The 24,806-nt window shown below is 38.9% G+C and overlaps 2 protein-coding genes across 3 annotated transcripts in view; both read left to right on the top strand.

Moving 5' to 3' along the window:
- Positions 1-2,761, top strand: part of RNF128 (ring finger protein 128) — a gene marked incomplete at both ends in the record, with an annotated part of 95,102 nt that extends 92,341 nt beyond the window's left edge. For both annotated transcript variants that reach the window (XM_079727421.1, XM_079727420.1), the window contains one exon: positions 2,628-2,761. In XM_079727421.1, the coding sequence (XP_079583547.1) occupies positions 2,628-2,761 (134 nt within the window). The remainder of the gene's footprint in view (positions 1-2,627) is intronic.
- A 13,554-nt stretch (positions 2,762-16,315) lies between these two features.
- The window catches only part of TBC1D8B (TBC1 domain family member 8B), a gene marked incomplete at both ends in the record, with an annotated part of 65,547 nt that continues 57,056 nt past the window's right edge, over positions 16,316-24,806 (top strand). The window contains one exon of the mRNA XM_079727419.1: positions 16,316-16,445. Within this exon, the coding sequence (XP_079583545.1) occupies positions 16,316-16,445 (130 nt within the window). The remainder of the gene's footprint in view (positions 16,446-24,806) is intronic.

The following is a 24,806-nucleotide window of genomic DNA, read 5'->3' on the forward strand; positions in this document are numbered from 1 at the left end:
GTTGATTTTGTAACCTGCAACTTTAGTGAATTCGTTTATTAGTTCTAACAGTTTTTGTTGGTATCTTTAGCATTTTCTCTAGGTCATGTGATCTGGAAACAGACAATTTTACTTCTTCCTTTCTCATTTTGATGCCTTTTTTCTGTTTGTTTCTTTGTTTAAATTTTTTTTTTATTATTTTTTGGCCGTGCTGCATGGCATGTGGGATCTTAGTTTCCCCGACCAGGGATTGAACCCGCGTCCCCTGCATTGGAAGCACGGGGTCTTAACCACTGGACCGCCAGGGAAGTCCCTTGATGCCTTTTATTTCTTTTCCTTTGTAATTTCTCTGGCTAGGACTTCCAGTACTATGTTGAATAGGAGTGGTGAGAGTGGGTAACCTTGTCTTGTTCCTCTTGAGTATGTTGTTAACTGTGGGTTTGTCAAGTGTGTCCTTTATTTATTTATTATTTTTTAAATTTTTTGGCTGTACTACGCAGCATGTGGGATCTTAGTTCCCCAACCAGGGATCAAACCCACGCCCCCTACAGTGGAAGCATGGAGTCTTAACCACTGGACTGCCAGGGAAGTCCCCATGTATGTCCTTTATTATGTTTGGGAATGTTCCTTCTATACCCAATGTGCTGAGCGGTACACATTGCATTTAACTGTTACGTCTTCTTTATCTCCAATCTGTGACTGTTCCTTAGTCTTTTTCTTTCATGACTTTGACACTTCTGAAGGCCACCAGTTATTTTGTAGAATGTCCCTCAATTTGCAATTGTCTCCTGATACCCAATGATTAAATTTATTGTCCGTTGTCTATTTCTGGCAAGAATACCACAGAAATTATATTGTGCCCTTCTCTGGCTCATATCATATAATGAGGCACATGATGCCCATGTCTTATTACCAATGGTTTTAATTTTGTTCGCTTGGTTAAGGTGGCATCTGCCAAGCTTCTCCTTTTAAAGTTACTCTTTTTCTCTTTATAATTATTAACTATTTTATAGAGAGACACTTGGAGACTATGCAAATATCCTGTTTCTCATCATACTTTTTACCTACTAATTTTATCAATCACTGATGTTTCTTGCTTACAATAATTATTACTGAAATGTGTGCCAAATGGTGATTTTCTATTTCCATCCTTCTTTCTACATTAGTTAAGCTTCTATTTTAAGGAAGAGCTATCCTTTCTCCACTTATTTATTCAATTATTTATTTATAATATTATGGACTCATAGATATTTCTTTTATTCCATAATATTATTTTCATGATTTATTCATGGTTAGATTGTCCTAGATTTGGTCATTGGGAACTCCCTCAAGTTGGTTTGTTTTCTTTCAACATGCCCCATCATTTTTTTTTTAGGCTTTGAAGGCCATAGGTCTTTGTTGCTTTTGGTTGTTTTCTCTTCCAACCTCTTAAGAATGAAAAAACCACTCTTAGCTATGGAGTTGGCTTGCAAGCTGTAGTTTGCTGATCCCTAGGCTAGAATCTAGATTAATCTTGTACTTTCCTTGTCCTAGCCCTGGAATCAGTTATTTCTACAGGGAGTGGGGGCTTTTATTGGAGAACAGTACCTCGAAATCAAGATCTGGGCACTAGGTATGCTCATTGCTATTGGGGTGTCATTGCTATTAGCCCTTTCAAGGAACAATGCTAGGAAATATGTGTATGTACTCACACAAATACACACACACATCTACATTCACCTATCTATCTGAAGAACAGCTAGTTCATACTGATATTTCTGATTCCAGTCCAACACCACAGAGTTTATTCTAGCCTTCCCCTTTCCTTATTTGTAACTCCTTTCTCTGACATTGAGAAACCTGGCTCTTATTATCCACAATATATTTACTTATTTGTTCAATCCTAAAGTACACCTAAGTTTCAACATTGCTAACACACCCCTGTGAAAAACAGTTTCACTAACCAGTGTAGTTCTTTGGTTTTAGCCTTATAGGATATAGTCAAAGTATCATTTTCCAAAGTTACTTAGGTTAGTTCTTTTCTTTCCCACTCTCTTCAGGATGATTATATATTTCATCTGTAATATAATTATATTCACTTGTTACTATTTGTATTCCATTTTGAGAACTCCCACCCCCCCACAACTTCCTGGTTGATTTTTTTTAGTCTTTCTGTATGTCTGTCTCTCTATTTATCTATCTATCTATTTATCTATATATTTATCTATCTATCATCTATTTATCTATCTATTTATTTATCTATTTATCTATCTATCTATTTATCTATTTATTTATCTATCTATTTATCTATCTATCTGTCTATGCATAGCATAGGTAATTTTTTAAAGTGCCCAGGTGATTGAAATGTGATTTGAGAGCTCTTACATTTAGAATAGAGAAGCGGAAGACATACCTTTTGCTCTTAAGGATGCTATAATCTAGGTACAAGTAAGCACACGTGTGAATCAATAAAATCGTAATTGTAAATTAAAATAATGCCATATGTGCTTTATGTAAGGCAGCACAAATCATATTAAAGGAACAGGGAATGAGTGTAATAATCAGAGTATGATGGAATTAGATAAGTAAGGCTTCTTAGACATGTGTTGAATTTTGTCTTAAAGAATAGAGGGGTGAAATCATCCTAAAGTTACCATTTCTTTTTAAAGATGAAAATCTACAGCTGGTAAACCATGAAGCAAGTTCCATGGCAGTGGATGTTGTTCCTCACGTTGACAACCCAACCTTTGAAGAAGATGAAACTCCTGATCGAGAGACTGCTGTTCGAGAAATTAAATCATAAAATCTGTGTCAATAGAAAACTTGAACCTTTAGTAATAACAGAACTGCCAATCAGGGCCTAGTTTGCTATTAATGAACTGGAATAACTTAATAAGAATGATACTGAAAGTGATGAGATGACTAATATTATGCTATAGTTAAATGACTTAAAATATTTAACCTATTAACTTTTTCCACAAACTCATTATATAATGTTTTTCATAGGCAAGTTTCCTCTCAATAGTGGTAGCAACATTTTTAAACATTCAAAACTCTTGTCAAGTAGTCATGTTTTCCATTTATAACAGTTTTCTTATAAAAACATGTTGCTTTTAAAATGTGGAGTAGCTGTAATCACTTTATTTTATTATAGTATCTTAATTAAAAATAATACTACTTTAGCTTGGGCTATATGTGTCAGGGTTTTTCTCCAGGTGCTTATATTGATCTGGAATTGTAATGTAAAAAACAATGCAAACTTCGGCTAGTACTTCATGAAATGTCTATTTAAGCTACATTAAGTTGATAGAACAAGATTAAAGCAAAATATTCATTTTAACTATTTTTTGTTTTTAAAATTAAGCTAAATGTACTTCATATGAGTGTCAAGCATAGTTTATCAGAGAATATGGACTGGACTGGATTGATTGGTTTATTAGTGACACCAATTTGACAAAAGATTATAGACAAAAACTACTTACAGAAACACTGTATAACTATTTCTCAAGCTTTACTTATGGGACTTTCAAAAGCAGAGTACATAAATCAGCATACTATTTGAAAATGATTATGAATAAGTCACACAGAAATTGGTAATTGATCTTTGTGTATGAATTTGTCTACAGAAATTAGTCTGTAGAAAATATTTTCCAAACAATGTTGACTTTGAAAATTGAGTTTACATTTTACCTAAATGAGCTAAAATGACATTAGGTAAACTAAAATTCTGTCCATGTAGCTATAAATTTCGTGAATGCATTTTCTTGGTGTTTGAAAAAGAATTGGGGGAGGGGGAGAATTCCAGGTGCCTTAATATAAAGTTTGAAGCTTCATCCACCAAAGTTAAATAGAGCTATTATAAAAATGCACTTTATTTCTATTCTCTGTGGCTTATCTTTGGTTTTAGAGTTTTGTTTCCAGTGCAAATTCCAGCAGAATTTAGGCAAAAGCAGAATAGACATGTATTTTTGTTGGCTAAATGTAGAATGGATGAAACCATTGCATTCTTGTACACTGATTTGAAATGCTGTAAATATGTCCTGATTTGTATTGATTCTCTTTAAATATAAAATGTAAATAAAATATTCCAATAAAAGTTTGTGTTTGGTGTTTAGTTATCATATACTAACTTTTAATATATGCTTGGATTTAGGGGGGAAAAAGGTTTAATTTAAATGGTCATTGATATATTTGATCAATAAAAACTAAAATTTTACATTTACATATTTCATTACATAGAGAGGAACTGCTGCCATTATAATATAACTGAAGCTACCATGAATTATTTTTAAATGTCAGCAAGGTAAATAATGAGGTTGACCACTGATAATATAAGGTTAGAAAAAGACCATGATGTCAGTCCATCTTTATACTACCCAAGACATCAGGCCCAGCCTTCTCTTTGGCAGTATCATTCTTGGGATGCTGTTAATGAGTTAAATGCATCTCTTTATTTTTCCAAACATGTTAAGAATAAACAGTTGCTTGTAACACTTCAGAACCATGATTATCAAACCAGGGTACACGTATGTCTTCTGTGGCAATATGCCAAATGTACGTGTGTGTGATGCCACACAATAAAGTTGGCCTATATTCTTAGAAAATTAATCATTTCAAGCTTTGTGGGGTTTCTTCTGGGGAGGCATTTATAACTTTTTAAATTTTTAATAGCTGTATTGACATATAATTTATATACCAAAAATTCACCCATTATAAATGTATGGTTCCAAGATGCCTCGCAAATGTATATAGAGTTGTGTGATTATTATCACCACAATCAAGTTGAGAACATTTCATCACCCCAGAAAGTCCCCTCATGTCCATTTGCACTCAGTTTCTGCTCCCATTCCTAACCCTAGGCAACCATCAGTCAGCTTTCTGTCTCTATGGATTTGCCTATTCTGGACATTACATTTAAATGGAATCATACAAGATACGGTCTTTTGTGACTGGCTTCTTCCACTTAGCATAATATTTTCAAGGTTCATCCATGTTGAAGCATGCAACAGTCCTTCATTCTTTTTCATTGCTGAATAATAGTCCATTGTATGGGTATTCCATATTTGGTTATCCATTCATCAGTTAATGAACACTCAGATCGTTACCACTTTTTGGCCATTATGGATAATGCTGCTATGAACGTTCATGTACAAGTCTTTGTGTAGATGTATGCTTTCGATTCTCTTGGGTATATGCGAAGGAGAGGAATTACGTCACTTGTGAATTTTCTTCCTGGTATTATCTTTTGATAAGAAAAAAGAGGTTGAGCAACAGACTTTATTACTTTCACATGGTCAAAATATAAGCTGATTCCTTTAACAGTGGCAATAGATGTATGTATAGGTAGTCTCCAACTTAAGAAGGAGGGGTTTTCTGAGAGTTCATTTGTAGGTTTAGTAGAAGTCAGGTTGTATTATCTTATAAGTAAGAGTGCACATGGTTCCCAGGTAAATCAGTAAAAATACACTTAAAAATACAACTGGAATGCTAGGAACAATTCTTTTCCCCCCTCCCTCTGGTTTTGGTTCATTTACTAAATATTTTAGTTATGTTCTATAATATCTGGATCAACTTTATCACCTTAGGTTATAAAAATTTTCCTTACTCATTGTATCTTCTGTTTGGAGTGGACCTTTAAAATATCTTTAAACATATTAAACAATATAAATTTACATACTACTTAATGTAATGAACTTAAAAGAAGTTCATTATTATGGGGGGCACTTTGACCACCAGAGAAAAATGTTCATTATCTTCTACCTTAGAGGCAATTCAGTGAAAAGTTTGAAAACCACTACTCACTAGTTCTTAACTTTTTTTCCTCTGGAAACATACAATCTCATGAATGTGAGACACTTGTGGACATACCATTTTTGATGGTTAGAGTATTAGTATATATAAATAGAGTTTAGCATGGATAGTTAGTGGCAATTTCTCTTCCAACTAACATCCCAGTTCTGAGCCACTGCCTTAGAAAATTTTAATAGGCATGTCCTGATAGAAACTTAAAAAAAAAGCAATTCAGTCATCCAAAATTCATTAATAGAGCTTATTTTTAAAAAGATGCCTATTAGCTCTTAATGGAAACATGATTACCCCCAATTTGTTGTGAAGTTTGATTTTCAAATATCTAATTTGCTTTCAATTAGTGCATCTGAAACTTTAATGTGCCTACAAATTACCTGGGGATCTTGTTAAAATGGCACACTCTGATTCTAAGGTCTGGAATGGGTTCTGAGATTCTGAATTTCTATCAAGCTCCTGGGTGATGGAGATGTTGCCGGTCCAGAGTCTGTATTTTGAGTACTACAGCTTTATATGGCTCTCCTCTAGAATCTTACTGCTCCTAAGCCTGCTGCAGACTGTAAAATATCAACTAAGCTTGTGAAATTCATTTCAAATAAGAATCCAGGACTTCCGGGTAAGATGGCGGAAGAGTAAGACGCGGAGATCACCTTCCTCCCCATGGATACACCAGAAATAGAGCTACACGTGGAACAACTCCTACAGAACACATACTGAACGCTGGCAGAAGACCCCAGACCTCCCAAAAGGCTCGCCCCGCACTCCGTGCCCCTCCCTCCCGCCCGGCCTGAGTGAGCCAGAGTCCCCGAAGAGGCTGCTCCTTTAACCCCGTCCTGTCTGAGCGAAGAACAGACGCCCTCTGGCGACCTACACACAGAGGCGGGGCCAAATCCAAAGCTGAGACCCAGGAGCTGTGAGAACAAAGAAGAGAAAGGGAAACCTCTCCCAGCAGCCTCTGAAGCAGCGGATTAAAGCTCCACAATCAACTTGATGTACTCTGCGTCTGTGGAATACATGAATAGACAACAAATCATCCCAAATTGAGGAGCCAGGAGTCAGTGCTGTGCCTCTGAGGTGGGAGAGCCAACTTCAGGACACTGGTCCACAAGAGACCTCCCAGAGCTCCACATAATATCGAACGGCGAAAATCTTCCAGAGATCTCCATCCCAACACCAGCACCCAGCTTACTCAACGACCAGCAAGCTACAGTGCTGGACACCCTATGCCAAACAACTAGCAAGACAGGAACACAACGCCACCCATTAGCAGAGAGGTGACCTAAAATCATAAAAAGTCCGCAGACACCCCAAAACACACCACCAGACGTGGACCTGCCCACCAGAAAGACAAGATCCAGCCTCATCCACCAGAACACAGGCACTAGTCCCCACCACCAGGAAGCCTACACAACCCACTAAACCAACCTTAGCCACTGGGGACAGACACCAAAAACAACGGGAACTACGAACCTGCAGCCTGCAAAAAAGAGACCCCAAGCACAGTAACATAAGCAAAATGAGAAGACAGAAAAACACACAGCAGGAGAAGGAGCAAGATAAAAACCCACCAGACCTAACAAATAAAGAGGTAATAGGCAGTCTACCTGAAAAAGAATTCAGAATAATGATGGTAAAGATGATCCAAGATTCTATTTCCCAGATCCAAAACCTTGGAAATAGAATAGACAAAATGCAAGAAACAGTTAACAAGGACCTAGAAGAACTAAAGATGAATCAAGCATCGATTAAAAACACAATAAGTGAAATGAAAAATACTCTAGATGGGATCAGTAGCAGAATAACTGAGGCAGAAGAACGGATAAGTGAGGTGGAAGATAAAATAGTGGAAATAACTGCTGCAGAGAAAAATAAAGAAAAAAGAATGAAAAGAACAGAGAACAGTCTCAGAGACCTGTGGGACAACATTAAACACACCAACATTCGAATTATAGGGGTTCCAGAAGAAGAAGAGAAAAAGAAAGGGACTGAGAAAATATTTGAAGAGATTATAGTTGAAAACTTCCCTAATATGGGAAAGGAAATAGTTCATCAAGTCCAGGAGGCACAGAGAGTCCCATACAGAATAAATCCAAGGAGAAATACGCCAAGACACATATTAATCAAACTGTCAAAAATTAAACACAAAGAAATCATATTAAAAGCAGCAAGGAAAAAACAACAAATAACACACAAGGGAATCCCCATCAGGTTAACAGCTGATCTCTCAGCAGAAACTCTACAAGCCAGAAGGGAGTGGCAGGACATAATTAAAGTGATGAAGGAGAAAAACCTGCAACCAAGATTACTCTACCCAGCAAGGATCTCATTCAGATTTGATGGAGAAATTAAAACGTTTACAGACAAGCAAAAGCTGAGAGAGTTCAGCACCACCAAACCAGCTTTACAACAAATGCTAAAGGAACTTCTCTAGGCAAGAAAAACAACAGAAGGAAAAGACCTACAATAACGAACCCAGAACAATTAAGAAAATGGGAATAGGAACATACATATCGATAATTACCTTAAATGTAAATGGACTAAATGCTCCCACCAAAAGACACAGATTGGCTGAATGGATACAAAAACAAGACCCATATATATGCTGTCTACAAGAGACCCACTTCAGACCTAGAGACACATACAGACTGAAAGTAAGGGGATGGAAAAAGATATTCCATGCAAATGGAAACCAAAAGAAAGCTGGAGTAGCAATTCTCATATCAGACAAAATAGACTTTAAAATAAAGACTACTAGAAGAGACAAAGAAGGACACTACATAATGATCAAGGGATCGATCCAAGAAGAAGATATAACAATTGTAAATATTTATGCACCAAACGTAGGAGCACCTCAATACATAAGGCAAATACTAACAGCCATAAAAGGAGAAATCGACAGTAACACAATCATAGTAGGGGACTTTAACACCCCACTTTCACCAATGGACAGATCATCCAAAATGAAAATAAATGAGGAAACACAAGCTTTAAATGATACATTAAACAAGATGGACTTAATTGATATTTATAGGACATTCCATCCAAAAACAACAGAATACACATTTTTCTCAAGTGCTCATGGAACATTCTCCAGGATAGATCATATCTTGGGTCACAAATCAAGCCTTGGTAAATTTAAGAAAATTGAAATTGTATCAAGTATCTTTTCCGACCACAATGCTATGAGACTAGATATAAATTACAGGAAAAGAGCTGTAAAAAATACAAACACATGGAGGCTAAACAATACACTACTTAATAACGAAGTGATCACTGAAGAAATCAAAGAGGAAATCAAAAAATACCTAGAAACAAATGACAATGGAGACACGACGACCCAAAACCTATGGGATGCAGCAAAAGCAGTTCTAAGAGGGAAGTTTATAGCAATACAATCCCACCTTAAGAAACAGGAAACATCTCGAATAAACAACCTAACCTTGCACCTAAAGCAATTAGAGAAAGAAGAACAAAAACATGCCAAAGTTAGCAGAAGGAAAGAAATAATAAAAATCAGATCAGAAATAAATGAAAAAGAAATGAAGGAAACGATAGCAAAGATCAATAAAACTAAAAGCTGGTTCTTTGAGAAGATAAACAAAATTGATAAACCATTAGCCAGACTCATCAAGAAAAAAAGGGAGAAGACTCAAATCAATAGAATTAGAAATGAAAAAGGAGAAGTAACAACTGACACTGCAGAAATACAAAAGATCATGAGAGATTATTACAAGCAACTCTATGCCAATAAAATGGACAACCTGGAAGAAATGGACAAATTCTTAGAAATGCACAACCTGCCAAGACTGAATCAGGAAGAAATAGAAAATATGAACAGACCAATCACAAGCACTGAAATTGAAACTGTGATTAAAAATCTTCCAACAAACAAAAGCCCAGGACCAGATGGCTTCACAGGCGAATTCTATCAAGCATTTAGAGAAGAGCTAACACCTATCCTTCTCAAACTCTTCCGAAATATAGCAGAGGGAGGAACACTCCCAAACTCATTCTACGAGGCCACCATCACCCTGATACCAAAACCAGACAAGGATGTCACAAAGAAAGAAAACTACAGGCCAATATCACTGATGAACATAGATGCAAAAATCCTCAACAAAATACTAGCAAACAGAATCCAACAGCACATTAAAAGGATCATACACCATGATCAAGTGGGGTTTATTCCAGGAATGCAAGGATTCTTCAATATACACAAATCAATCAACGTGATACACCATATTAACAAATTGAAGGAGAAAAACCATATGATCATCTCAATAGATGCAGAGAAAGCTTTCGACAAAATTCAACATGCATTTATGATAAAAACCCTGCAGAAAGTAGGCATAGAGGGAACTTTCCTCAACATAATAAAGGCCATATATGACAAACCCACAGCCAGCATCGTCTTCAATGGTGAAAAACTGAAACCATTTCCACTGAGATCAGGAACAAGACAAGGTTGCCCACTCTCACCACTCTTATTCAACATAGTTTTGGAAGTTTTAGCCACAGCCACAGCAATCAGAGAAGAAAAGGAAATAAAAGGAATCCAAATCGGAAAAGAAGAAGTAAAGCTGTCACTGTTTGCAGATGACATGATACTATACATAGAGAATCCTAAAGATGCTACCAGAAAACTACTAGAGCTAATCAATGAATTTGGTAAAGTTGCAGGATACAAAATTAATGCACAGAAATCTGTGGCATTCCTATATACTAATGATGAAAAATCTGAAAGTGAAATCAAGGAAACACTCCCATTTACCATTGCAACAAAAAGAATAAAATATCTAGGAATAAACCTACCCAAGGAGACAAAAGACCTGTATGCAGAAAACTATAAGACACTGATGAAAGAAATTAAAGATGATACAAATAGATGGAGAGATGTACCATGTTCTTGGATTGGAAGAATCAACATTGTGAAAATGACTCTACTACCCAAAGCAATCTACAGATTCAATGCAATCCCTATCAAACTACCACTGGCATTTTTCACAGAACTAGAACAAAAAATTTCACAATTTGTATGGAAACACAAAAGACCCCGAATAGCCAAAGCAATCTTGAGAACGAAAAATGGAGCTGGAGGAATCAGGCTCCCTGACTTCAGACTATACTACAAAGCTACAGTAATCAAGACAGTATGGTACTGGCACAAAAACAGAAAGATAGATCAATGGAACAGGATAGAAAGCCCAGAGATAAACCCACGGACATATGGTCACCTTATCTTTGATAAAGGAGGCAGGAATGTACAGTGGAGAAAGGACAGTCTCTTCAATAAGTGGTGCTGGGAAAACTGGACAGGGACATGTAAAAGTATGAGATTAGATCACTCCCTAACACCATACACAAAAATAAGCTCAAAATGGATTAAAGACCTAAATGTAAGGCCAGAAACTATCAAACTCTTAGAGGAAAACATAGGCAGAACACTCTATGACATAAATCACAGCAAGATCCTTTTTGACCCACCTCCTAGAGAAATGGAAATAAAGACAAAAATAAACACATGGGACCTAATGAAACTTAAAAGCTTTTGCACAGCAAAGGAAACCATAAACAAGACCAAAAGACAACCCTCAGAATGGGAGAAAATATTTGCAAATGAAGCAACTGACAAAGGATTAATCTCCAAAATTTATAAGCAGCTCATGCAGCTCAATAACAAAAAAACAAACAACCCAATCCGAAAATGGGCAGAAGACCTAAATAGACATTTCTCCACAGAAGATATACAGACTGCCAACAAACACATGAAAGGATGCTCAACATCTTTACTCATTAGAGAAATGCAAATCAAAACTACAATGAGATATCATCTCACACCAGTCAGAATGGCCATCATCAAAAAATCTAGAAACAATAAATGCTGGAGAGGGTGTGGAAAAAAGGGAACCCTCTTGCACTGCTGGTGGGAATGTGAGTTGGTACAGCCACTATGGAGAACGGTATGGAGGTTACTTAAAAAACTACAAATAGAACTACCATACGACCCAGCAATCCCACTACTGGGCATATACCCTGAGAAAACCATAATTCAAAAAGAGACATGTACCAAAATGTTCATAGCAGCCCTATTTACAATAGCCCGGAGATGGAAACAACCTAAGTGTCCATCATCGGATGAATGGGTAAAGAAGATGTGGCACATATATACAATGGAATATTACTCAGCCATGAAAAGAAATGAAATTGAGCTATTTGTAATGAGGTGGATGGACCTAGAGTCTGTCATACAGAGTGAAGTAAGTCAGAAAGAGAAAGACAAATACTGTATGCTGACACATATATATGGAATTTAAGAAAAAAAAATGTCACGAAGAACATAGGGGTAAGACAGAAATAAAGACACAGACCTACTTGAGAATGGACTTGAGGATATGGGGAGGGGGAAGGGTAAGCTGTGTCAAAGCGAAAGAGAGGCATGGACATATATACACTACCGAACGTGAGGTAGATAGATAGTGGGAAGCAGCCGCAGAGCACAGGGAGATCAGCTCGGTGCTTTGTGACCGCCTGGAGGGGTGGGATGGGGAGGGTGGGAGGGAGGGAGATGCATGAGGGAAGGGATGTTGGAACAGATGTATATGTATGACTGATTCACTTTGTTATAAAGCAGAAACTAATAAATAAAAATAAAAAAAAAATAAGAATCCAGTGGAATCTTGAGTGACAGCCTCAGCCTTTCCATGGCACAGGTTTGGAGTTGCGATTTGGGGTTTCCTAGTACCTTTTCACGTAGGTGTTTGAGACTATGATTTAGAAGGCTGAGTCAGCTGGAAGACTGACCTCTGGATAAATGAGGTATTATTCATCTCTGCGTGATATATCATTGTGTCCATAAATACATGGCTTGGATAAATCAGAAAACAAGCATGGGAGTAGACAGATGAATTGGGAAGCTATTATTATAGTGCAGCAGGAAAGTGATGTGAGGCTTATCTGAAGTGAGAATAGGAGGATGGGATGGACTTTTGAAAAAAAAGTAGAGGTGTGTGTGTGTGTGTGTGTGTGTGTGTGTGTGTGACAGTGGAGGTGGTGAGAGTAAGTTTAAGACTATTCCATAACACAGCATTGTAAAGCAACCATACCCCCAATAAAAGTTAATTTAAAAAAAGCCTATTCCAAGGTTCCTTACATGCACCCCAATGTTCATAGCAGCACTATTTACAATAGCCAGGACATGGAAGCTACCTAAGTGTCCATCAACAGATGAATGGATAAAGAAGATGTAGTATATATATATACAATGGAATATTACCCAGCCATAAAAAAGAATGAAAACATGCCATTTGCAGCAACATGGATGGACCTAGAGAATATCATACTAAGTGAAGTCAGACAAAGACAAATATTATATGATATTACTTATATGTGGAATCTAAAAAATACAAACGAATCTATTTACAAAACAGAAACAGATTCACAGACACAGAAAACAAACTTCCCAAAGGGGAAAGGGGGCAGATAAATTAGGTGTGTGGGAATAACAGATACACACTACTATATATTAAATAGATAAGCAACAAGTATTTACTGTATAACACAGGGAACAGTGTTCAATATCTTGTAATAACCTATAATGGAAAATTATCTATATATGTATAACTGAATCTACTGTACATCTGAAACTAACACAATATTGTAAATTAACTATACTTCATTTTTTTTTTTTTTGCGGTATGTGGGCCTCTCACTGTTGTGGCCTCCCCCGCTGCGGAGCACAGGCTCCGGACGCGCAGGCTCAGCGGACATGGCTCGCGGGCCCAGCCGCTCCGCGGCATGTGGGATCTTCCCGGACCGGGGCACGAACCCGTGTCCCCTGCATCGGCAGGCGGACCCTCAACCACTGCGCCACCTGGGAAGCCCCCTATACTTCATTTTTTTAATGTAGGAAATAAAAGGCTATTCCAAGGTTCTTAGCTTGAGCATGTTGGTAAACAGTGGTGCTCTGAACTATGAGAAGCTGGTAGAAGAAACAACTTTGGGCAGGGAGGACATTAGAAAAATAAATTTGGCTTTGGACATGTTGCCTTGAGGTAGCTATAAACGATATGTCATGGTTTGTAGTCAGACAAATCCAGGTTCAAATCCCAGCTCTGCTGTTTATTTAGTTATGTGATCTTAGGCAAGTTACTTAACTTCTCTGAGCCTCCTGTTCATCTGTAAATTAAGGTTAAGGTTGTAAAAAATGTACAAGCTTATTAATGAGGGTTAAATGACTATCTGTATATACAGTCATAGATATAGATAGATATTACCAGCACAGTACCAGCAGTGATATCCATGGCAGTTTGTAATTCCTGTCCTTCGTCCCTAAAAACAATGTACATTAACATAAACAATCGAATAGAGTGACATGCTCTGCTTTTTTAAGGCACTTTCAGAAAAATACTTTTATTTGTAAAAGCTTGAAATATAGTGCATGACCAAGCCAAAACTTTATATTGCAGGAGTAATTTAGAAGTGTTTTGGGCTTCCCTGGTGGCGCACTGGTTGAGAGTCTGCCTGCCAATGCAGAGGACACGGGTTCGTGCACCGGTCCGGGAAGATCCCACGTGCCACGGAGCGGCGGGGCCCGTGAGCCATGGCTGCTGAGCCTGCGCGTCCGGAGCCTGTGCTCCACAACGGGAGAGGCCACAACAGTGAGAGGCCCACGTACCGCAAAAAAAAAAAAAAAAAAAAAAAGTTTTATTTACATAATCAATGAAATGTTTTACTACAGCAGGAGCTCGCTAAATCACCCCGCTCTAAGCCAAAAGGGGGTCCGATTCTATAACAGGTAGCATGTGGGTGTATCTGAATGGAGTTGCGCAGTAACGAGGCATAGGAACCATCCAGTTCTGCACAGCCCTTGCTACAACTCTTAAAGTTTAAGGATATTGGAAAAGAATGTGGTTTGATGAGGAAGGAAATAAAAAGGGGAAGGAAAGGTATCAGTAAAAATAAAGAAGGAAGATACATTTGCCACATTTACTGATCTTTCACCAGGAAGATAAGAAATTATCTTCCTTAATACACATCCAAATTAGGATGGCTTTTCCCAAGGATACATTGCAGTTTGAGCTGCGGGAAGACTGCCTCTTCCCACCCTGTCCGGAAAGCTGCCTTCGGAAAAACGACTGCGTTTCAGAAGAGAATCCCAAATTGACCTTTTTCTCACCTCCAAGAAAAATCCCTGCTCGTAGCGCACGCCTGCCTTCTTTGGGCTGGCCCACATTTTGCGAGGGTTAAGCCACAGACGCAACTCCAAGGCAGAATTCTTTGGCTCCACGACTTGGCATCCGGGTGTGCCCCACCCCATTAAAAAAAAAAAAAAGCCAGATCCTTGAGGCTTCATTCTCAAAATAGCTTGCCAAGAGCCCCTTGTTTTTTTGTAGACTGCCTCCCAACTCCTTCCTTCCTATAAACGTGTTTTCGCTTTTAGTGCACTCTTTAATTCTGGTGGGCTTAGTTATCGCAGTAAATAAAAACGTCCCTCAAGTAATTTCTCACAATGATGTCTCACAAACCACTGACCTCATTCACCTTAGTGTTTAAGCAGCTGCGTATCGTTGTCAAGGTACAAAGATGTGCAGCTTGCCCTGAAAGGGATTTTTTTTTCTTAAAGAGTTTAAGAAAGAAAAAAAATCTCTCATAAATTGTTTATATCCAGTAAAGCAAAGTTGGACGACATTTTCTGTGGCTGATTACAACATTTAAATAGAACAAATCTGGGAAAGGAGGAGCGCTGCGTAAAAAACACTGTGTGGCTTCTGGAGGTTTTATATTCTTATTGTACGCGCGGAAAGAGCTTAATCTAAGGAAGATTCTCAATCAGACAAGGAATCGTATCAAACTCCACTTACTGTGTGACCTTGGATAAGTCACCGAACCCGACCGCGCATTTGTTTATTTATGTGCAAGTTGGGGAATGAGATATGCTTCGTGAGACTTCTACAAGGATTATGTGAGACACTGTGTGAAATCTCTTTTGTACGTGAGAGCTCATTAAACGTTAGTTGCAGCTACTGCTCCTTCCCAGAATGGCCGATCGTTACTCCCAAATTCCGGAAACTGTTTTCGACAGTTTAACACCCTCGGCTGTAAAAGGATGAGAAGAAACAACACTTCTATACCCGGACTCACTTATTTGCCAGAAAACGCTTTAAACTTTCGATAGGCAAAATCCACTTAACTGGTGGCGGGACCCGCTTTGAAAGCACCCCCACCCAGTTCTCTCCCCAGTGGATTGTGGGAAGTGTAGTCCCGCGCTCCAGGTGCTTGAGTACAGAAAAGCGGGGAGTAAACTACAACTCCCAGAAGGGAAAGGAACGGGACTATTTCCCAGTCGGGCGGTAGCGCTGTGGGAGGGAATTGGCAATCTCGCTGCCTACGTGGGAGAGAAGGGAGGGTTGGGGGAAGTGTGGAAAAGCAGAACCTGAGCGGCTGCCGCCTGAGGCAGATTTGGTGGGAGAAGTAGACGGGAGGAAACGGGTGGAGGGGTGAGGTGAGGAGGGCATCTGGGTCGCTGCTCCCGGGCGGCATAAAGTTCTTCACGATGTGGCTGAAGCCCGAGGAAGTGCTCCTGAAAAATGCGCTGAAGCTGTGGCTGATGGAAAGGTCCAACGACTACTTCGTGCTGCAGCGGCGTCGGGGCTACCGGGAGGAAGGCGGCGGGGGGCTCACCGGTAAGCTTTGGCCATCCCTCTCACCCCCTCGCCTCTGGGCCGTGTTCGCTGGTACTTAAAAGGTGGTGAGGGACACAGTCGTCGCCGCCCGCCGCCCGATCCTAAACCCTGGGCGGGGGGGACTGGGGTTCTCCCGCCACCACCTTTCCTTCGCCCTCACTGAGTCCTGAGAACGCCTCCCTGGACCAGCAGTCGGTCTTTGGGTGGGACGGGGAAAGGGAGGAGGGGTTCCTTCTGAAGCCAAGGAAGAATCTGAGGTAAAGGAAGTGTTCTTTCTGAGGCAGAGTACCTGCCCTGTCGCTTTACATGGGGGAGGGGGCTGGTGACGAGGGTTAGACGTGGGCAGGTCGCATTTAGGCTGGTGACCCGGGCCAGTTCGCAGTTGTGCACTTAACTTTTTTCCACAAGCCTCCCAGCCCCTCCCCTGCCCCCCATCGGTAACCGCCACCCTGGGGGTGGGAGGTGTAATTGTGTGGGAGGAGGGATGATGAGGAAAAAAGGAGGAGCTCCAATCCTGTCTCGAGGAATCGGCATCAAAAGAGAGGTTAGGGAGTCGGGGAGGGTCCGAGTGCGGGGGAGGGTGAGGGGTAGGTCTCAGAATTGCTGAACCCTCCCGATTTATCATCTTTCACTTTGTCTCCAAGTTTTCAATCTTTGGGATCCCCTCTCAAAGTAACCTTCGTAATTCATTTCTCTCTTGAGAAAAGAGAGAAATGCCCTTTCTTTCAAAACCAAGGTTGTAAGCAAACCAGTTAAACAAACGGAAGTTTCTCTTCCCGCCTAATCTATCCTGCCTTCACTTCTTTGATTTACAAATCAAGAACTCTGGGTCTAGTGTTTAAAGCCTCCAAGGAGTTTTGGTCTGAGACCTGTCGTCTTGGGCAGGGGCATGCAAACTTTTGGTCATTGGGAGGCCAGAGCTCTTTATCATGACAACTTCTAGTTTGGTGTTGTGGCCTTGAAGTGATGAACCAGGCTTAATTCAGCAGCGAGATGGAACGGGAAGAGGGAAGAGTCCCAAAACCTGCATGTTAGTCCCATCCTAATCTCCTGTTGAATTATATTCGACAAATTCTTTCATTTATTCAACCCGAAGCGCCTACTATGTGCCACATGGAATGCTAGGGTACAAAGATAATTAACATTCAGTTCCCTGCCTTCGAAGTGCTCTTAATCTGGCAGAGGGTCGGGTTTGGGGGAAGTAACCAGCAAACCAGGCAAATTATAATTATAACCCGTTAACTACTAAACCAGGCAAATTGTAATTAGAACCAAATAACTGAAGGGTTGGGTAAAGATTCATGGAGGAGGTGACATTGCTTTTTCTCTTCTGGTAAATGGTGTCTACCTCAGAGCTGAGAGGATAAAATGAAAGATAACAGGAGCCAAATCAATGTGTTTTGTTAAGATGGTGATGAACATGTGCTGTTATTTCCTTTTTTCCCCCAAGACCCCAGCAGTGTGGAGAGAATTTTGAGGTTCTATGGGACATTTAAAAAAAATCTTGCATGACCTATTCATCCTATCCAGCGTCTGAAAAGGCTCTCTTGAAAATATGGCAACAAAAATTGCCTGATTAAACTTCACATTTTGTCGTTTTCTCATTCTCAAAAATTACCAGTGTTATTTTGCAGAGGAGTCTTTCCATTTATTAGATGTATATGTTTACCAGATTAAAACTTGAGAATCAATGGTCATAATTACCCAGTGACAATTCACCCACTTGAGTCCGTTGAGAACAGATTGGAATATATTTAAAATAGATTTTCCAGCCCAGTGTTACAGCACAATATTTTGGTTCCCCATAATCTTACTTTATCAGAATTTTTCTGGTACTCCTGGCCTCATCTACCAAAGAAGTGTATTTCACTTTGTTACAACTACAGTGTTCCTGAAAATTAATAAGTAAATCAGCTTTTTGAGAATCAAACCACTGTTATGTAGTAGTAATTTTTTTTTTACTTGTTGCAAATTTTCTTTATATAATCACTCCTTGTTTTCTGTGTTTGGTTTTTCATTTGACGTAGTTTTTTTTTTTTTTTTTTTGCCATGCGGCTTGTGGGATCTTAGTTCCCCGACCAGGGATTGAACCTGGGCCCTCGGCAGTGAGAGCTCGGGAGTTGTAACCAATGGACCTCCAGGGAATTCCCTTGACATGCTTTCTTAGAGCATGGATCAGTTGCACCAGTTTCTTATCTCTATCCTACCCACTCCCATTTACTCTAGCCCCACCTCTTTAGAATAAGAGAGTGTTTATCTGAAGAAATAAACCAAGATTTCTTTTTTTTTTTAAATAAATTTTTAAAATAAATTTCGTTGCTGCGCGTGGGCTTTCTCTAGTTGTGGCGAGCGGGGGCTACTCTTCCTTGTGGTGCGTGGACTTCTCATTGCAGTGGCTTCTCTTGTTGCAGAGCACCGGCTCTAGGCGCGCGGGCTTTGGTAGTTGTAGCACGTGGGCTCAGTAGTCGTCGCTCGCAGGTTTCAGAGCGCAGGCTCAGTAGTTGTGGCGCACGGGCTTTGTTGCTCTGCGGCATGTGGGATCTTCCCGGATCAGGGCTCGAAACCGTGTCCCCCGCATTGGCAGGCGGACTCTTAACCACTGTGCCACCAGGGAAGCCCTAAACCAAGATTTCTGCCACACATGTATGTTGAGAACAGCCACAGCCCCATTTTTGTAGTCAGTTCGTATCTCTGCATGTTTGCTTTACCTGTTGTATTGTCAAGATGCTTGAAATTACCACATGAGAGCTACCACTATATTTCATGTAAATTAAACAAAATGGATCAGAGTGGAGCGAAGAGGTGTTTTTAAGGTTCATTTGGTTCTTTTTGGTCCAGAGCAAAAGTATGCTGATTTTCATGGCTGCTCAATTACTGTATTCTTACTTAAAATCGTGAAGCCAAAAGCTTTGATGTGCTTTACCACAAATCCACATTTGGATTAGCTCTCACAGGAGTCTGACTGTGTGCCAGCATAAGCTTGCCTTTGTCCATTTTGTTTGCTAAAATCCAATGTTACGTGCTCCCCCTTTAAGATATTCGTTTATATATTTTTTAATGAAGAAAAGATAATGACCATCTAGAAATGTTAATAGTTGTACTTTCTTTAAGATTTCATTTCTTGGCCATGTGAAAATTGGCAATAAGCACCAGCAATGTAATGACTTTAGCTGTGGATTTGGTGAAGTTAGTTGACTCTTTTTTTTTTTCTTTAATTCTAATACTGGAATTGGAGCAACAGAGAACCCTAGGATGGTTTTAGCAAGAGACTAATTTGGAAGTTAGAGTTCTTAAATCCTTTTCTAAATTTCTGAAACACTTCTAGTGGATATCTGGTAGATTACTTACTATTTGCCTAACTGTATCTTACTTAATTGTCCTGGTTCACAGCAGGGTGGAATATCTTGTGAAAATTTTTGTTATACATAAGATTATTTTTCAGATAAAGTGATCTGTACTTTATTACTTCTCATTTAGAGAAGTAATTCACCCTTCTGGGTTTTTGCAGTTACCTTGCATTATTCCTTGTCCCTCCTCTCTGATAAGGGTGATGACTTTTCTCTGGCACCTAAATTTAGCACCTGGCTTTATGTAATTAAAAATAATTTATGCATATTTGGCTTATTAAGCACAAATCAACAATTTGCTCTGCTTGGCAGATGGGAGCTACTACATGAGTGAAATTATGGGGCTACATTCTATTAAGTATTCTAGTGTATGGGACTTAGGAAGGTCTGCCAATTAGGAAGCTTTAATTTTGATAGTTTGTTGAGAGTATTTTGCTCTTGAATCTTCCATATCTGAACAGTGTAAGCAGGTTCTTGTGTGTTGGATTGACAGCCTCCCTCAGTAGACCTCCTTTTTTGTGATGTAGAACAAGACTAAGAAATAAAACATGAAAATGGAGTATGTTTCCTTATCTCTTCTTTCATCTTGGCATCATTACTTTGAAATTAAACCATCTGTAAAAACTAGAACATGGTAATGTTTGAAATGAACTTTCCATTTCAAAATGTTTTATGATATTTATATAAACGTAATAAATCACTATGTGAGTTATCATATTTAAACACATACATAAAAAACAATAAGGTAGCCTTTTTAAAAAGTTCTTAATGACCATCCATCGAAAACACAACGCTTTTCTCTTCTTTTTCTCTACCCCAAGCTCAAGGACCAAACCCTGAAAATGTTCTCAGTTTTCCTTGGCAAAATATCCCTGCATTCCATGCTCACAAAGGAACCATCTGGTAAAATGTTGGCCTCCCAGGTACCTCATTACTGGGACCAGGGTACACAAATGGTGGCCTTAACATTTCATTTTACATAAGGAAAGATCAACCCTCCCCCCCCCACACACATACACTGTAAATTAATAAATATCATTTTGGCTTATTAAAGAGAAAATCCCATAGGGCAACCCCTAGGGAGGCAAATCACACTGTGTGCTCCGCTCCTTTCTTCCCTCCCTGGAACCTGGATCCCTATGAAATCAAGCAAACAATTGCCTTTAAAGATCTGCTAGAATGATAAAGGACAGCTTTGTAGGAGGTTTTGAGATATGAAGGATGGTCAGTGTCACCAATTGCTCTAGGTAGTAAGGGAAGGATTATTATTTTTTTTGGTAAGGATACATCTATATTATTATCTGTCTAAAACATTAATTATGCTTACAACTGAATTTTTTAACACCTTTATTGGAGTATAATTGCTTTACAATGTTGTATTAGTTTCTGCTGTATAACAAAGTGAATCAGTTATACGTATACATATATCCCCATATCCCCTCCCTCTTACGTCTCCCTCCCACCCTCCCTATCCCACCCCTCTAGGTGGTCACAAAGCATGGAGCTGATCTCCCTGTGCTATGTGGCTGCTTCCCACTAGCTATCTATTTTACATTTGGTAGTGTATATATGTCCATGCCACTCTCTCACTTCGTCCCAGCTTACCCTTACCCTTCCCGTGTCCTCAAGTCCATTCTCTAGTACGTCTGCGTCTTTATTCCTGTCCTGCCCCTAGGTTCTTCATGACCATTTTATTTTAGATTCCATATATATGTGTTAGCATATGGTATTTGTTTTTCTCTTTCTGACTTACTTCACTCTGTACGACAGACTGTAGGTCCATCCATCTCACTACAAACAACTCAATTTCGTTTCTTTTTATGGCTGAGTAATATTCCATTGTATATATGGGCCACATCTTCTTTATCTATTCATCTGTCGATGGACACTTAGGTTGCTTCCATGTCCTGGCTATTGTAAATAGAGCTGCAGTGAACAGTGTGGTACGTGACTCTTTTTGAATTATGGTTTTCTCAGGGTGTATGCCCAGTAGTGGGATTGCTGGGTCGTATGGTAGTTCTGTTTTAGTCTTTTAAGGAACCTCCATACTGTTCTCCATAGTGGCTGTACCAATTTACATTCCCACGAACAGTGTAAGAGGGTTCCCTTTTCTCCACACCCTCTCCAGCATTTATTGTTTCTAGATTTTTTGATGATGGCCATTCTGACCAGTGTGAGGTGATAACTCATTGTAGTTTTGATTTGCATTTCTCTAATGATTAGTAATGTTGAGCATCCTTTCATGTGTTTGTTGGCAATCTGTATATCTTCTTCGGAGAAATGTCTGTTTAGGTCTTCTGCCCATTTTTGGATTGAGTTGTTTGTTTTTTTGATATTGACCTACATGAGCTGCTTGTATATTTTGGAGATTAATTCTTGTCAGTTTCTTCCTTTGCAAATATTTTCTCCCATTCTGAGGGTTGTCTTTTCCTCTTGTTTATGGCTTCCTTTGCTGTGCAAAAGCTTTTAAGTTTCATTAGGTCCCATTTGTTTATTTTTGTTTTTATTTCCATTTCTCTAGGAGGTGGGTCAAAAAGGATCTTGCTGTGATTTATGTCATAGAGTGTTCTGCCTATGTTTTCCTCTAAGAGTTTTATAGTGTCTGGCCTTACATTTAGGTCTTTAATCCATTTTGAGTTTATTTTTGTGTATGGTGTTAGGGAGTGTTCTAATTTCATTCTTTTACATGTAGCTGTCCAGTTTTCCCAGCACCACTTATTGAAGAGGCTGTCTTTTTTCCATTCTATATTATTGCCTCCTTTATCAAAGGTAAGGTGACCGTATGTGTGTGGGTTTATCTCTGGGCTTTCTATCCTGTTCCATTGGAAGGATTGTTGACTGCATACCTATAAGCTTTGGGCCTTAATTCAGATACCTTGGTAATACACTGCTCTCTCTCCCTTTCCCTTCCCCTGCTTGCTGCTGGAGTCTTTCCTCCCTTAAGCATAGGCTGGAAACCACCACTCCAGTTTACCTTAGGGTCCTGAATCCTCAATCCTCAAGAGTTACGTTAAAGTAATAATGATGTAGATTGTATGCAATTAGGTTGGTTTCTTTTCTTTCTTTTATTTATTTTTTGGTTAAGATATTGGAGATTTATAATGTAAGTAGGAAATTAATATTTGCCGTCAAGTGGATGTCGTTCTAATGAAAAGAAAATCAAGACTTAAGAGTGATGATATTGACCATCCTTCATTTTTCAAAACCTACAGAGTTGTTCTTTATTATATCATTCAAAGAGATCTTTAAAGGTAATTTCTTACTTGATTTCACCTGTATCAAAATGTCCCAGGGAGGGAACTGAGCACAGTGTGATTTGCCCTCCCCAGGGGTTACCCTATGAGATTTTTCTTTAATAAGTCAACTACAAGCTAAAATCCACAAATTCACCCTGCTTCCTTTATCTTCTCTGTTTCTTCAATATTTTTATGTGTCTATTCAGTTGTAATTGTTTGATAAAGGCTTTGTTTTGTCATTTGTAAAATGGGAACAAAACTTATCTTCCCTATCTCATGGCATTGTTATGTGAGTCAAATGAGTTTTGAAACCTGTGAGCAACTATATAAACATTTGACGTTCATTTATCTATTAATGAAGGTACGAGATGTTAAGTGCCATTTTCTTTATCCGAAGACCAAATGAGGATCTATATTTGTACCATTTTCCCTAGTAATTACTTTTCCCATGTTGTATATAGAAATTGATTTGGAGTAGTAACATTGAGTGTATACAATATGCAGTGATATCACTGTAAAATCAAAACACTGATAGTTAATCACTCAAGAATTTTGGTATGATAATGGCTAGGCATCTATGGTTTTTTTGGTTGTTTTTTGGCCGCATGGCTTCTGGGATCTTAGTTCCCCAACCAGGGGTTGAACCCGGGCCCTCGGCAGTGAGAGCGCAGAGTAATAACCACTGGACCACTAGGGAATTCCTGCATCTATGGTTTTTAATCAAAATAATAAACAGCAATTAGAATAAAATAGCAGGACAGAATTTCTTTTTGATCTACAATTTCCCAAAACCCAGAAGTTCTCAAACAGTGCTTCTATAGATATAAGCATCACTTGTCTTAGTGGTATTGAAGAGTATGTATAACTTTAGTTATCTTAGTTACAGTTTTCAAAACATAATACTTGAAGAAGAAATAATGATCCAGCTGGTGAAAGCCCGTGTTTCTGGTGGACAGTTGTGGAAGGAGTATAGATGTAAAGTAAGCTAAAAATTAATAAAATAAAGGGCACTATAATGTTTACCATGTTGCTGTACAGCTATGACATGGATTTTATATTACCTTGATGTTAGAAAATCTGCCCAGTTTTTCACCTTTTGCTGCTGCTATATGAGCACAACAGGTAAGAGTAAATCCTAAATGTGATGTTACAAGAGACATTCATTCAACAGATAATTTACCTAGTGTCTTCTAAAAATCAAGCACTGTTTTAGGTGCTAGAGATAACAGCAGTGAGCAGAGCAAAATCCCCATTCTCATGGGGCTAACATTTTAGTTGAGGGAGGCAAATAAACAAATAATATATGGCTGGTGGCAGTAAACGATATGAAGAAAAATAAAGTAAGGTATAGTAATAGAGAGGGGAGGGGATTGGTATTTTAGATAAATTTGGTGTAGGAACACTTCTTTAAGGTAACCTATGCACAGAGACCAGAGGGACTAGAGTATATGAGCCAAGCAGGTTTTGGGGAGCAGAGTGAATATACATAATTCTGTCTGGGAATTTCACTGTGAAGGGAAGCAGAGAAATGGGTAGTAGCTGGCTACTGTCCTGGGTGTTGGGTATACAGTGGTGATTAAAATAGAAATAGTTTCTACCCCCACAGACTTTATAATCTGGTGGGACAGACAGATAATAAACAAATAAGCAAGCAAAATGTGTAATTATTGGGGTAGTCAGTAATAATATCAGCCTGGTTTGAGTGGCTTATAAATAGTCATGTATGAGGAGTATTTGAAACTCCCAAAGCAATTTTCCAGGACCAGATCTGGTGTAAA

This window comes from Hyperoodon ampullatus (assembly GCF_949752795.1).
Source record: "Hyperoodon ampullatus genome assembly, chromosome: X".
In the NCBI taxonomy this organism is placed as follows: domain Eukaryota; kingdom Metazoa; phylum Chordata; class Mammalia; order Artiodactyla; family Ziphiidae; genus Hyperoodon; species Hyperoodon ampullatus.